The sequence below is a fragment of the Lathyrus oleraceus genome, chromosome 5 (genome assembly GCF_024323335.1).
Source record: "Lathyrus oleraceus cultivar Zhongwan6 chromosome 5, CAAS_Psat_ZW6_1.0, whole genome shotgun sequence".
NCBI classification, from domain to species: Eukaryota; Viridiplantae; Streptophyta; class Magnoliopsida; order Fabales; family Fabaceae; genus Lathyrus; species Lathyrus oleraceus.
In genome coordinates this window covers 344,130,194-344,146,002 of record NC_066583.1, presented here as the reverse complement: position 1 = coordinate 344,146,002, position 15,809 = coordinate 344,130,194, and the positions used below count along the sequence as shown (strand labels likewise).

At 36.6% G+C, this 15,809-nt stretch overlaps 1 protein-coding gene across 1 annotated transcript; it reads right to left on the bottom strand.

Moving 5' to 3' along the window:
• Positions 1–5,811: 5,811 nt before the first annotated feature.
• LOC127080580 (uncharacterized) lies at positions 5,812–7,250 on the bottom strand. The gene is made up of 2 exons (XM_051020896.1): positions 7,052–7,250; positions 5,812–6,269 (listed from the first exon to the last, which is right to left on the bottom strand). The coding sequence occupies exons 1-2, from the start codon at positions 7,248–7,250 to the stop codon at positions 5,812–5,814; spliced, it is 657 nt and encodes a 218-aa protein (XP_050876853.1).
• Positions 7,251–15,809: the final 8,559 nt, after the last annotated feature.

Genomic DNA, 15,809 nt, shown 5'->3' with positions numbered 1-15,809 from the left:
CAAATCAAAACTAATAAAATGTCAGAGATTACAGGTAAGGGGGTTGGTTACACAGAGGGAAGGTGTTAGCACCTAAAGTGTCCTGGGTACTCCTAGGGAGCCCTTTTTGTGTGCATATGTATTTTGTACAAAGTGATGTTTACAAACAAATAGAATGGGGGGATGAGAAAAGAATTCATTAATTATATTTTTGTGTTTAGCAAGACTTTCGGTCTTGTGCCTAAGTACCAACGTAAAAATGAGGGATCAAAACCTCGTAGTTCATGATACAAATTTCAAAGTGGATGCATTGCTTTTAACAAAAATTAAGTTTGAAAGGCACAAAGGCCCAAAAATGGTTTGAATGAGTTAGCTCTTTTTGGCTTTTTGAAAGTTTAAGTTAAGTATAGTTAAGTTTATTTACAAGTATGATTTAAGAAAAGAAGCTTTAAAATGCAATGGCATAAGGCCAAAGTTTCTATCTTTTTTATAAAGTGGCCAAAGTTTATAACAAAATAAGTTCAATCAAAGAAGGTTTTGAAAAAGGAGGGAGATGTTTTGAAATTAAAGAAATGGGGAGAAGATGAAGACACTGTCCTATGTACAAAATTAAAAGTTTAGAGTTGAAAAGATTTGATCAAATGGGTAGCAATCCAATAGACAAGAATGTCAATAGAAACTCGGAATTCCTTTGGATTTTTAGAATCAAGCAACACACACATGCACAATTATATTATCTTGAAGAGCAGGGCCTGAAATAAAGATGGCCACATCCAAGCTTATAAATTCCATGATCTTCTGTAAGGTATTCCATGTAACAGATGAATTTCACAAGTCACAGGTTCAAAATAACAACTTCACAATGATCATGTTGCAGATGAGCTCAGAGAGATATTGAATGATGTATCAGTTGAAGTTTCAAATTGCAAGCACTTGGTTTCTCAATAAGTTGGCATTGGTCAAGTCCTTTAGCATAGGAATGTTGCCTAAGTTCTAAGTCCATTTGTCCAAGATCAAGCCAACAATCCACACAAAAGTTTTTTTATGGTTTTTGTTATTATTATGCACATTAATGGTCAAAGAACATACAAATAAGAAAAGCACAAACAAAATATATCACACAATATGGTCCAAGTGGACAAAGTGAAAATTTCATTAACATAAACAATTAGAATGATATGAACAATGGCAAATGTATAAAAGCTAGAATTAAATGACATTAAAGTAAAGGGCTTGAAATTAAAAGTTAGTAGTTAATAGGTTAGAAGTTAGTATTGTTTTGTTTTTGCTTTTCATTATTAGACATTCTTTGGAGAACACTCAACCCACTTATCACAAACATGGATCCTTGAACCAGGACATCTTCCAAAGGAAGGAAAAAAGGCCAAGTTTCACACAATACCATGAAATAGGGGAGACTTACATTCTCACTAACTAGAATGATATGCCTTTTATGTCAGAAATGTAGCGCTATGTTAAGCAATCGTAATTGGACTTATGTAGAAGTCACAACTATTTGAGGTTGGGCAAAAGAATTTTGGTGTTAATGCATGTTTGAGACATAGTATTATGAACTATGCTCATGAAACATACCACACACAAAAAGAATATGCAAAAGGTGTGGTCTAATCTCATCCATGCTCATGTTAATTTTTCAATCAACTAACTTTAGGACTTTGAGATATCATAGGCCAAATGAGATGAATGCATAAAGAAGGGGAAGGAGATGAAGAGGGAGGGGAATAGATGAAATCTCAAATTGATCAAAGAAGGAATTTTACCAAATTAATATCATTCATTCATTTTGGGAGATAGAATATACATTCCATCAATCCCCTAAATCCAATAATATTAATTTGACAAAGTCAAATCAACCTTGATCAAGGCCCAATAAAAAGAGTCAAACACCAATAAGTCATCACAATTGATCAACAAATTTATTTGGAATTTATTCCAATTAAAAAAATACTAAAATAATACATTTAATTTAAATATGGTTTGTCAAATTCCTAAAACCTCATCAAAACACCAAATAAATGGCCATGAGATTTATCATAGGTCAAACAAGGTCAAAGGACCTTCGAGAAAATTTTTCAGAATTTTAAAAGACTTAAAAGTATTTTTAAACAAATAAAAACAAATGAAAAATCAATTAAATCATGAAAAATATTAATAATGATCCAAAAAATAATTTTAATTCATAATATGAAAGAGGAAAATATTTGAAATTTTTTGGTGAAACTCTCATATTTTTTGGATCAATATTAAAATTAATATGAATTAATGAAAATAAAGCAATTCAAATGAAATTCAAATAATCAGAAAAAACGTGGACCACTTGATCTCCCTCATTAATTGAGGTGGCAGATCAAGTGGCCACCAGCGCGCGTTCCATGGTGCGCCTGAGTCAAACGTCCACACGCTTGGTAATTAAAACGCACGCTTGTGTGATATGTTTTAGGAGTTTGGTTCTTTGTACCAAATCTCTAACATGCATTAACACATATATTTTATTGCCCGACCTCAGATGATTGTGCATTCTACATAAGTCCAATTATGATTGCATAACATAGAGCTAAATTTGTCCCTCAAAGCATAAAATTCTAGTAAGTGAGATTGTAAGTCTTCCATTCTTCATGGCATTGTGTGGGAACTTGACCTTTTTTCCATTCTTGAGAGCTAGTGGCATACTTGTTGATATATCCAAGTTGGATGTCTTCTCATGGATGATGTCTTGGTATAAGGATTCATACTTGTGATTGAATGGTTGGGTGTTCTCCAAAGAATGACTTAATCAATTAAAACTCACCAGTAACAGTTGACTAACCCATTGACTAATTCTTATTAATATTGCTTTACTTTCAAGTCATTTACTTTATGCACTTTAAATTTCAAGTACCTTTATCATTCATTGCCATTTACATTTCGTGCAACTTGTTTATGTTTCATGTCCTTTTCACTTTGCTCATTTGAGTTATATCTTGTGATTGTATATGTTGTTTGCTTGATTATTGTTTTGTTTGTGGTCTTAGGACCTTATAACACCTAATAATAACAAAAAACCTAAAAAAACATTTGGTTGGACTGTTGGGATTTGATCTGAACTTCTGGACTTAGAACTAGGCAACATTCCTTGTGCTAAAGGACTTGGCCAATGCCAACATCTGAGACTGGTCTATCTTTGACTATGCCTTCATTTGATGCAAGATCTTGGATCCCTTTGATTAATATTCCACTCTATCTTTGTGCTTAATTGTTTTTTTGTTATTATTGTCTATGTACGATGTTTTGTTCTGAGTTGATTAAAGAATATTTCATCTGATACTTATGGATATCTTTATTTGATGCCTTGATCTTTACATGATGCTTGGATATTGCTCATTGCTTATTGCTTATTGATTGTCAAAGTCTAAAGGAAAATGAGTTTCTATATGACATTCTTGTCTATTGGATTGCATCTCATTGGTCAGATCTTTTCAACCCTTAACTTTTCATTTTGCTTAGGGTAGTCTCTCCATCTCCTCCCACTTCTTTAATTTCAAAACCTCTCCCTTTTTTCAAAAACTTTCTTTGCTTGTGATTTCAAACTTAGACATGTTTTAATGATTAGAAACTTTGGCCTTATGCCATTGAATTTTCAAACTTTTTCTTAAAATCAAACTTGTAAATAAACTTAACCATATTGACTTTAATTTCAAAAAAGACAAAAAGAAATAACAACCCCCTTCAAATGTTTGGCCTTTTTGTTCCATTTTCTTGTTAAACTTTTGTTAAAATCAATTTCCTAACTTCTTTGAAATTTTTACCACGAACTACAGGGTTTTGATCCCTCGTTTTTATGTTGGTACGTAGGCATAAGACTGAAGGTCTTGTCAAACACAAAAATATAATGAATGAATTATTTTTCTCATATCCACACTTTATATTTGATCAAACATCATTTATACCCAGAAACATATGCACACAAAAAGGGCTCCCTAGGAGTACCTAGGACACTTTGGGTGCTAACACCTTCCCCCTGTATAACCAACCCCCTTACCTGTAATCTCTGGAATTTTATTAGTTTTGATTTGAAAAATTCTTACCTTTGAGGTTTTGTTCGAACTTTTCCCTTTTCCTTTGGAAATAATAAAAGCGTGGTGGCGACTCTGGTTTTACTGACGTTAAGTTTATCCATAGCTTGATGGCCACGAATTTACCGCTACACTCGTCTATGGTTTAGCTTTGTTCCCTAATATTGACGGTTTTGTTGATATTAACACAATTAGAATTTTCTTGATCAAGAATCATGTTCCAACTGAAGGTAGAGAAAAACAAGAAAGAGGGGTTTGAATTGTTTTAAAAAAACTTTTAGAACTTAGACACACGTAGAAACAAAAGAATTCAACATCAAATTTTATACTGGTTCGCTTGAAATTCAAAGCTACTCCAGTCCACCCGGCCAAGGTGATTTTTCCTTCAAAAAGGACTTAATCCACTAAGCTTGAAAGATTACACAAACAATCATCTTAGAGAATAATAATCCCTTAGCCCTCTCAAGTAATCACACTTCACAAAGTCACTTGAGGAAATATCTTAGAAATAGTATGATTACAGTAATGAATAATGCTTCTAACAATAAGCAGATATTACACAAGATAAGAACAAAAATATTATCACGTTATAGCAGCAGCTTGTGAGAGAAAGAATAATGAATGGAGAAAGTGTTGTATTCTTGTGTGTTTTCTTGGTGTTTTCTTTGGGGAGCGTTCCATCCTTTTTACAGGAGAGTGAGAATATTGTTGGGTGATTTTAAATTCAGAATCTTGGGCATTGATGGATGATTAACGTCATTGATCTTCGTGTTCTTTCCAAAGCAGTATTTTGGAGCGCCATAACTTCCTTCTAAAAATAGTTTCTTTCCATAAGCAAATTTCTTCAAAGTTAAGCTTTCTTGAATCAGCGGATCTTATTGTCGGAATCTTCATTTAGCGATTTGCGACCTCAGAGGATGCTTGTTGCTGACTGTCTTTAGAGTTTCTCTTTATTTGACTTCTTCAAAGTGTATGTCTTTAGAGTCATTCTTCACCTTTAGAGTGTCTGACTTCTTTTGTTTAGCTAACGCCTGCGTTGGATTAGAGTTAGAGCTTCTAGTTACGTATCTTCTGAGTAGCATCTTAGTGCTTGATTCTGTATCTGATGATTGTCTATCTGATTGTTTTGATCAGAGTCATGCATACTTAGAAAAAAATTCGTTTGGGTACCATTTTTGTTTCATCGTTTGTTATCATCAAAATCTTAGAGATACATTGTAGAACTAAATTTGTTCTTACAATCTCCCCCATTTTGATGATGACAAAACAAGTCAGAGTGATGATGAAACAGTAAGTAATATCTCAGAATCAGATAAAGAGAATGGACTCCCCCTGAGTTAGATCATCATATTTAACAGAATTTCTTACCGGACCTTCCTTGTGTGGTAGTTGGTTTTGTACCTTAGCTATTATCCTTCATAACTTTAGTTCTCATAAGTCATTAATATTTTTAATGTTCACAGTTACATAAAATATCCTTTTTTGTTCTCATAAGTCATTAATATTTTTAATGTTCGCAGTTACATAAAATATCCTTCATAACTTTAGTTCTCATAAGTCATTAAATATATATTTTCATCAGAGCTGTTTTAGTTCTCCCCTTTTTTGTTAGAATCAAAAAGACATAAATATAGGAAGGAAATGGATATTCATATATAAAAGAGAAAACAGGTACAAATAGGCAGCAATGAAAGCATAAATCAGACAACATAAGAAAGAAAACATCAAAATAAAAACAACAAGCAAAAAGCCTAAGTGTCTAAGGGTTTGGGGGTGGAGGCATCCTTTGGAGCAGTTGAGTCAGCAAGTTCTTAATGTTGGTGTTGACGGAATCCTGGTGATCCAACCTTGCTCGTACCACTTGTTGTTCCTTTTGCAGTTCCTCTAGAGCCTTTAAGACCAGAGGGGCAAAACCGAAGTTAGATTGCTCCCCCTGAGTCAAAGCATCAGCACTGGCCTTGGGAGCTTCCTCTACAGCAATGCGTACTGCTTCTTCAGCTTTGGCTTTTGCTTTTGCCTCAGCCTCAATAGCAGCCGCAGCAGCAGCAACTTCAGCAGCAGCCGCCTCTTCAGCTTCTCTGATTCTCTTCTCTTCTTCCAGGCGAGCTTTCTCTTCTTCTTCCTTCCTGGCCTTTTCCTCAACCTCTCTGGCCAAGCAAGCTTGTAGCCTTATTCCAGCATCTCTGATGAAGTCTTTGTGGACTTCTTCAGAGAGGCCTTTCAGTTTAAAGGCTTCAGAGGTGATCCATCTAATCACTTTGTTCTAGTGGATCCTCACTGCAGAGGGATCATCACTAATGCCAGAGTTGACAGACAGATACTTGATCTTTTCCACTTAATACTCTGCAAATAAAGTTATTACTTCTTCTAATGTGGGGAAGGCAGTTTCTGGTTCAGAGTTAGAGGCTAGGGAGGATGGTGGAGTTGAATTGGTGTCGGCAGGATCGTGAGTGGGAGTGATGATGGCATCAGAGGTTAGTGGTGGGGGAATATCAGAGGGAGGTGATGTTGTTTGTTTAGGTTGTGGATTTTGTTGATGTTCAGATGGTGAGGATACTGGTTGTTTAGGAGGTGGATTAGTTTGTTGTTCAGGAGTTGGTGTTTGAGGTTGATCGGATTGAGGTGGATTTTGTTGTTCAGGGGTGGGGAAGTGACTTCAGGTTCAGGTTCAGGTTGTGATGGTTGTTGTGAGGCCAGAGCACGTGCTTGAAGCTGAGCTAGAGTGGGGGATTAGGGGTCAGAGGGCTCGTTGTCTGAAGAAAGAATATAGTATGGTGGGGATAAAGGTGAGGAAGATGAAGGTGAGGTAGTTTTGTTCAACATTTCTGCTTCAGAAATGGGTAGGGTAGTTGTTGCGAGATTGAATTTGAGAGATGGTGGGTTAGAGGTTCTGGTGGTTGAGGGAGGTGTTTCTGATGAGGTGTAGACGGGAGTGGTCTGGGGAAGAGAAGAAGCAATAGACTTTAATTTAACAGAGCGGGAAGGAGGTATAGACTTACTTGGAAAATCATCCAGAGGGACTAGAGGTCTTGACCCAGATGTTTCTTCCAGCTTTGCCTTCTTTGCCTTCTTAGACTTTCCAGATGGCTCCCGTTGTCTCTTCATGAAATTTGGTGGACGCTTAGATAGCCAGTCCACTGAGAACTCAGAAATGTCCACCCCTTGGTTTGCCAGATCCTGCAGATAGTGTGCCACCATTTCTAGAAGGTCAATCTTGGAGAAGAGGTAGAGACTGTTGGGAATCTTCCTCTGATCCTTGAGTGCTTCCCAGGAAGTGTCTTGAGTAGGTTTGGTTCTGACTTGCTCAATTACCCCATACTCTTCAGATTCTGAGCATTCATAGGTCTTCCAATGTCAACAGTGACATCCTCCATCAGAATGTGATGGATCAAGTGATCCACCAACCCACTCTCAATCAGAACATCCAAGATGAGTCTTCCCAGGGGGATGTAGGTTCTGGGCTTCATATTGTTTCTGATATCTTTGACAGAGTCTCTGAGATACTTGAAGAGCAGTGCTGGAAGATTCAGTTTCAGCCCCTTGTGGATGCAGTAAAGGATGCACTTCTGATATGTGTTGATGTAATCAGAAGAGTTTGATGCAGGACGGTGATGGATGGTGCCCAGGATGATCTTCAGCCAGACACAAAGATTTTGATGAAGTTCTTTGTTCTTGGAGTGTTTTTCCTCAGCGTTCTGTTGAAAAATAGTGGGGGCTATTTCCTGGGACAAGTATTTTTCCCTAGGATTGATGTTGTAGATTCTTCTTCCTTCTATCTTTTCCATATTCAGAAGGGAAGCTATTGATTTCTCAGCGATGACTATTTTGACTCCCAGAACGTGAGAGACGATATAGTGATCATCTGAGTCTACAAAGCGCCAGAACTCCTTCACCAGATATGTGTACACCGGACCGTAAAGTCTCTGAAAGTAGGTTTCCCACCCTTGCATTCTTAACTCCTCCGTGAGGTCTACACCGTTTCTCGTCATATTGTCGAAATCCACCAGCGATTCACACAGTACCTCAAGCTTCTCAAATGGTGTTGTAAGATGGATGTGAGGTTCACAATCAAGAATGTGGGGTTCTCTGTAGATGGGGGTGGCGGCAACACCAATAGTTGCAGTTGTTTGTTGAGTAGAAATGGGTGTTGAATAAGTTGAATCCATCTGTTGAGAGTAGTTGTAGACGGATTGTTGTTGAGCATCCATGTAGAAGAATGTTTAAGAAGATTTGGGAGATGAAGAACTTGTTTGAAGATGATGAAGACTTTGATGAAGATGATGAAGAACTGAGAGAGAGAGAGAGGGTTTGTGTAGGGCGTGAGTGTAAAGTGTGAGCTTGTGATGAGTGAAAAGAATTTATACCCAAATAGATGCATGCAAACGACAATGTTAGAGGTAGTTTAGAGGTTATGAAATTAATGATGCATATTATCCAAGTTTACACACTTAGAGGAGAAATGATTATAGCCCATAATGGAGGTCTAATCCCCAAATGAGTACACTGCTCGAGGAGATTTCAAGAGTCTGTCTCTTGATTTCTGCTAGACAGTTGTCTAGAAGATTCAAAGTCGGACGCATGATGGCCCACGTGTTGATTTTCCTGATCTTCATGAATATCAAAGGGTTGGATCCTAAGGAATTCTGATTCAAATAAATCCTAATTGGTAAAGGTATCAGAGTCAGATCCAAATACCAGATGTTTAATTCAGAGCCTTATTTTGCTATTTCAGAGAAGCACATTTGGGTTATTCTTGGCAAATTTGAATGTTTAAAATTTTCAAAATAAAAAAGAATTTCTCTTCAGCGAGGGGTTTAGTGAAAATGTCAGCCTATTGATGGTCTATATCAATAAATTTTAATGATATTACCCCTTTCTGAACATAGTATCTAATGAAATGATGATTTATTTCTATGTGCTTGGCTCTGGAATGCAAGATAGGATTCTTACTTAAACAAATGGCATCAGTATTATCGCAGAAGATAGGAACGTTACTCTCAAAGATCAAAAGGTCTTCAAGTTGATTTTTCATCTAGAGCATCTGAGTAGTGCAGAGTGACGCTGATATATATTCTGCTTCTGCAGTGGGCAGGGCGATGGTTGACTGTTTTTTGCTGGCCCATAGTGTGAGATTATTTCCCAAGAGCTGACAGTTCCCAGATGTACTTTTACGTTCCATTTTGTCCCCTGTAAAATCTACATCACAATAACCAGAGAGCCTACACTCTGATGTTTTCTCATACATCAGGCCAAGGTTAGGGGTTCCTTTCAGATACCTGAGGATTCTTTTAACAACTGTTAAATGAGATTCCCTAGGATCTGATTAGAATCTGGCACAAAGACATACACTAAAAAGAATATCAGGGTGTGTAGCCTTCAGATAGAGAAAAGAGCCTATCATACCACGATAGAGCTTCTGACAAACCTTCTGACTAGTTTCTTCCTTCTCCAGAATGCAGGTTGGATGCATAGGTTTCTTAGAAGGTTTGCATTCTGCCATTTTGAATTTCTTCAGAATGTCTTTTATGTACCTACTTTGATATACGTAGGTATCTTCTAAAGCTTGATTGATTTGAATTCCCATAAAGAACTCTAGTTCTTGCATTAAACTCATTTCAAATTCTGCCTACATTAGCTCAGAGAATTCTTGACGTACAGAGGGGTTAGCTGAACCAAAAATAATGTCATCAACATATATCTGGCATATTATGAGATCATTTCTAATGTTTTTACAGAAGAGTGTAGAGTCAACCTTTCCTCTAATAAAATCATGTTCCAGAAGAAAGTTACTCAATCTTTCATACCAAGCTCTAGGAGCTTGTTTTTAGTCCATACAGTGATTTCTTTAGTTTAAAAACGTGTTATGGACATTTAGAATTTTCAAAGCCTGAAGGTTGATTGACATATACTTCTTCTGATATATAATCATTAAGAAATGCACTCTTGACATCCATCTGATATAGTTTGATGGAATGATTTACAGCAAATGAGACAAGTAAGCGAATAGATTCTAACCTGGCGACTGGGGAAAAGGTTTCATTGTAGCCAATGCCTTCTTGTTGAATGTAACCCTGTACCAACAGTCGTGCTTTGTTTCTGACTACTTCTCCTTTTTCGTTCAGTTTGTTTCTGAAAACCCATCTGGTTCCAATAAAATGAGTTCCTTTAGGCTTTGGGACGAGATCCTAGACATCATTCTTTGAGAATTGATCTAGTTTTTATTTCATAGCCAGAACCCAGTCATTGTCTTGAAGTGCCTCATCACAAGAAGTAGGTTTGATCATAAATACTAGTCCTAGAGGAGTTTCTTCAGATACTTTGAATGTTGACCTAGTTCTGACAGGTTTATCCTTGTTTCCCATAATCAAATCTTCAGAGATGTTGGGGCGACTTCTTGATCTTTTCTAGATAGTTGAAGCTTCAGTTGCATCTGGACTTTGTTTGTCAGATTCTTCTGATGCTTTAGTCTTTTCGTCAGAACCTGCAAAAGTTATCTCCAAATCTGCAGGTTTCTCAACTAGCTTTGACTTTTCAGGGTCAAGCTTATCACCAAATCTAACATGTATTGATTCTTACACACTTTTGGTTTATGTGTTTTATAATCTGTAGCCTTTAGAGAGTTCTGAGTATCCTAACATAATACCTTTTTGTGCTTTTGAATCAAACTTGTTCAGATGTTCTTTAGTATTGAGAATAAAACAAGGGCATCCAAAAGGATGGAAATATGAAATGTTGGGTTTTCTTCCCTTACACAGTTCATAGGGAGCCTTTTTCCAGAATAGGTCTTATAGAGATTCTATTCTAAATATAAAACGTTGCATTTACTGCTTTAGCCCAAAAGTGCTTAGCCACATTTGTTTCATTAATCATGGTTTTGGCCATCTCTTGGAGTGTCCTATTCTTCCTGTCTACAACTCCATTTTGTTGTGGAGTTCTAGGGCAGGAAAAATCATGAGATATTCCATTAGAATCAAATAGTTCCTCAAAGAATTTATTTTCGAATTCGCCACCATGATCACTTTTGACTCTGACACTTTTAGAGTCAAATTCGTTTTGCACTTTAAAATAGAAGCTAGTGAATACAGAGTGAGACTCACTCTTGTGCTTTAGGAATCTTACCCATGTCCAGCGACTAAAATCATCAACAATAACTAGTCCATACTTCTTTCCATTGACTAACGATGTCTTAACAGGCCCAAAAAGGTCAATATGAAGAAGTTCTAGAGGCTTAGAGGTGGAAACAATATTTTTCTTTTTAAAAGATGTTTTAGAAAATTTTCCTTTCTGACATGCCTCACAAAGTACTTCTGAAGAAAACTTCAGCTTAGGTAGACCTCTGACTAACTCGAGTTTATTTAGCTGAGAGAGTTTTCTCATGTTAATGTGGCCCAAGCGTCTATGCCATACCCAGTGCTCTTCATGAACAAACATCAAACATTTTACATTTTGATCTTTTAGATATGAAAGATTTATTTTGTAAATATTGTTTTTCCTCTTGCCAGTGAATAGAACTGTTCAATTGTTTTGATTAATTGCTTTACATGTTTTTGATTGAAGATTACATCATAACCGTTATCACTTAATTGGATTATTGATAACAGGTTATGCATTAATCCTTCTACGTAGAGAACATCAAATATAGAGGGAAGAGTTCCATTACCAATAGTTCCGGAGCCTCTGATTCTTCCTTTCTGATTTCCTCTGAAACCTACAAAGCCAACGTCTTTAAGTTCCAGGTTTTGGAACATATACTTTCTTCCCATCATGTTTCGCGAGCATCCAGAGTCCAGGTACCATGATTGGTGTCTTAACTCTATTGCATAATATATCTGCAACACAAACAATCTTATCCTTTGGTACCCATACTCTTTTGGGTACTTTATGATTAAGTTTCCTAGAGTTTCTTATAACTTTGGGTTTTTTAGCATTATCAAAGCGTTGTGCTTGTGCATGTGTGTAGTGATAAGAAAAAGGAGATTTGGGTTTGTCATCTGTAGAAGATTTTTCTTCACTAGGATCATACCCTATTCCTCTTTTATTATTCTGACTGACTCCATATATCATGGATGCCATTCAACTTCTTTCTATCCCATTTTTCAGAAACTTCTGAAAATATTTTTCATATTTATATATCATTGTGTTATAAGTTTGTGGGGCTTGAGATATCGCTTCTTCAAGTTTTAAACATTGTTTATTTGTGGAGTCTCTTTCTTTTGTCAGAGTTTGATTTTCATCTTTTAGTTCTGAAACTGTTATCTCAAGCTTATCACATTCTTCGATGGTTACTTCAAGTACCCTTTTTAGTGCTTTAAATTTTTGTTTAAGTTTATGATATGAGCTTAGAGATTCAGAAAGGCATAATTCAAGGTCAGAGTGAGAAAGATCAGAAAATACCTCTTAAGGATCAGATTCTCCATCTGATGTGTTTCCAGAGGTGGTAGACATGAATGCAACATTTGCCTATTCTTCAGAGTTTGATTTAGAGAAATCAGATCCACTGTCGTCCCAGGTGGCTATCAGTCCCTCTTTGGTTTTGAAAGAGCTTTTCTTGAAAATTTCTCTTTTGGAGCTCTCTTTCTTCAGCTTTGGACATTCGTTTCTGTAATGACATGTTTCCTTACATTCATAGCATGTTATTTCTTTGTTTGATTTACCTCTGGAAGTTGATTCTGAGCGATCTCCCTTGGGTCTTGGTCTTCTGAAGTTATTATTCCTTTTTCTCCAGAGTTGTTTTACTCTTATCGTCAAAATGGATAACTCTTCTTCATCGTTAGAGTCTTCCTTTTCAGAGTCGTCATTATCTTCCTCTTCAGCTTGGAAGGCTTGTTCCTTTCAGATTTGTGTCTTTCAGATCTGGACTTTAGTACTACAGGCTTGATCTTCTTTTGAGGCTCATCTTCCTCGAGTTCTATATCGTGACTTCTGAGTGAACTGACGAGTTCTTCAAGGCTGGTATTATTTAGATCCTTTGACAATTTTAATGTTATGACCATAGGTCTCCACTCTTTTGGCAAGCTTCTGACTATCTTTTTGACATGATCTGCAGTTGTGTAGCCCTTGCCTAAAACCTTGAGTCCTACAATCAAAGTTTGAAATCTAGAAAACATTACCTCTATAGCTTCATTGTCCTCCATCTTGAAGGCTTCGTACTTCTGAATTAGAGCCAGAGCCTTTGTTTCTTTGACTTGAGAATTTCCTTCGTGAATCATCTTCAGGGAGTCAAGTATTTCTTTAGTTGTTTCCCTGTTGGTGATCTTTTCATATTCATTTTAGGAAATGGCATTCAACAGTATTGTTCTGGCTTTGTGATGGTTTTTGAAGTCACGCTTCTGATCATCTGTCATCTTGCTTCTGGCAATGGCAACGCCAGCGTTAGACACAGGAGGTGTGTAGCCAATTCTGACTATGTCCCATAGATCAGCATCATAGCCCAGAAACATACTTTCAATTCTATATTTCCAGTAATAAAAATTTTCTCCATCAAAGATTAGAGGTTTAGCATTGTAACTATCTCTTTCATTGGTGTTGGCCATAGTGTTTTTCTCACGCTGGATCTCTCTACACTGTTAAGTGTTTGATTAGAAAATCAATAACAGAGTCGAAGCTCTGATACCAATTGAAGGTAGAGAAAAACAAGAAATGGGGGTTTGAATTGTTTTTAAAAAAAACTTTTATAACTTAGACACACGCAGAAATAAAAGAATTCAACACCGAATTTTATATTGGTTTGCTTGAAATTCAAATTTACTCCAGTCTACCTGGCCAAGGTGATTTCGCCTTCAAAAGGGACTTAATCCAATAATATTGAAATATTACACAAACAACCGTCTAAGATAATAATAATCCCTTAGGCCTCTCAAGTAATCAGACTTCACAAAGTCACTTGAGGAAATATCTTAGCAATAGTATGATTACAATAATGAATAATGCTTTTAACAATAAGAAGATATTACATAAGATAAGAACAAAAATATTCTCACGTTATAGTAGCAGCTCGTGAGAGAAAGAATAATGAATGGCAGAAGTGTTGTATTCTTGTGTGTTTTCTTGGTGTTTTCTTTTGGGAGCATTCCATCCTTTTTATAGGAGAGTGAGAAGACCGTTGGGTGATGTTAAATTCAGACTCTTGGGCATTGATGGATGATTAACGTCATTGATCTTTGTGTTCTTTCTAAAGTAGTATTTTGGAGCGCCATAACTTCCTTCTAAAAATAGTTTCTTTCCATAAACAAATTTCTTCAAAGTTAAGCTTTCTTGAATCAGCGGATCTTATTGTCAGAATCTTCATTTAGCGATTTGCGACCTCAGAGGATGCTTGTTGCTGACTGTCTTTAGAGTTTCTCTTTATTTGACTTCTTCAAAGTGTACGTCTTCAAAGTCTGGAGTCATTCTTCACCTTCAGAGTGTCTGACTTCTTTAGTGTATCTAACGCCTGCGTTGGATCAGAGTTAGAGCTTCTGGTTACGTATCTTCTGAGTAGCATCTTAGGGCTTGATTTTGTATCTGATGATTGTCTATCTAATTGTTATGATCAGAGTCCTGCAGACTAAAAAAAAATTCGTTAGGGTACCATTTTTGTCTCATCCTTTGTTATCATCAAAATCTTAGAGATACATTGTGGAACTAAATTTGTTCTTACACCAACTCTATTGGGTGACATGTATTTCTCTTTGCATTTAAGGAATTCTATGTGTGGTGGAACTATTTTATGTTGCATTCCGCTTTTTTATAAGTGGTTTATTTTGCAGTTGCCGCAGACACGCTTTTCTTGGAGAACCGAAAATGTATACGATGGTCTCAGAGACTTATGCCTCTCACTAATGATGATATTGTTTGGTATGATTCTGCATTCAATGGTGTGGTGATTATTGACAATTGTGGTGAGTTCTCTAATGTGCCTCTCATTGGTACACATTGAGGAATCAACTAACCCCCTGCTTTGGCCCGTCGTCAGCTTGGGTTCCCCTTGAGAGATAAACCTAATAACGTTCAGTTAGAGAGTCTATTCTATTAAGAGGGTAAAGATCCCCAACATTTGAAGAATATAATGGTGCATGCTTGGCACAATGTGCATAGGAACGGAAGATCCAAGCTTGGTCTGTGCAATTGTGTAGCTTTTGAAGCTTACACTATTTGGGTGAAGAAGAGAGTTTTGGAGTTGAAGATGTCGTACGCATGTGAAAGTCCTATGTCTATGGTTATGGCTGGGCCATTAACTCTCCCTAACCGATATGTAGAGGAGTTGGAAGATGCACTCTCCAAGATGAAGCAAGAGAGAGACGTGTGAGAAGAGTGGTTCCATGCCTTGAGCCGAGAGCATGTGGAGTTGCAACTTGAGTCGAAAGATAAAGATGCATACATTGAGATTCTTGAAGAGCGTGCAATGAAGAGACAGAGAGAGCCCAAGGATTTATTTTCCTCTAGCATTCCTCAGCCTTCTAGTGCTTGGAAGAATATTGTTGATTGACTCGTCCTCGAGAAAGCTCATATGCAGACAACCTTTGAGTCCGAGATCAGACGCATCTGAAGGAAGTACACTCCCTTAGCCAGTTCAGCTGATTCAGTTGCTAGGGATCCTTAGGATGATATTTTCCTTTTCTCTTGTATTTGTATTTTTGGTTTCTGAAATTGTACTCAGTGTAATCCTTCCAAATTTTATGAATAAAAAGAGATTTCATGGTCAAAATTGTTATTGATTATTATTATTAATTGAAATATTTGCAAATAACAGGTTTTCTTGAAAATTAAAATAAAAAA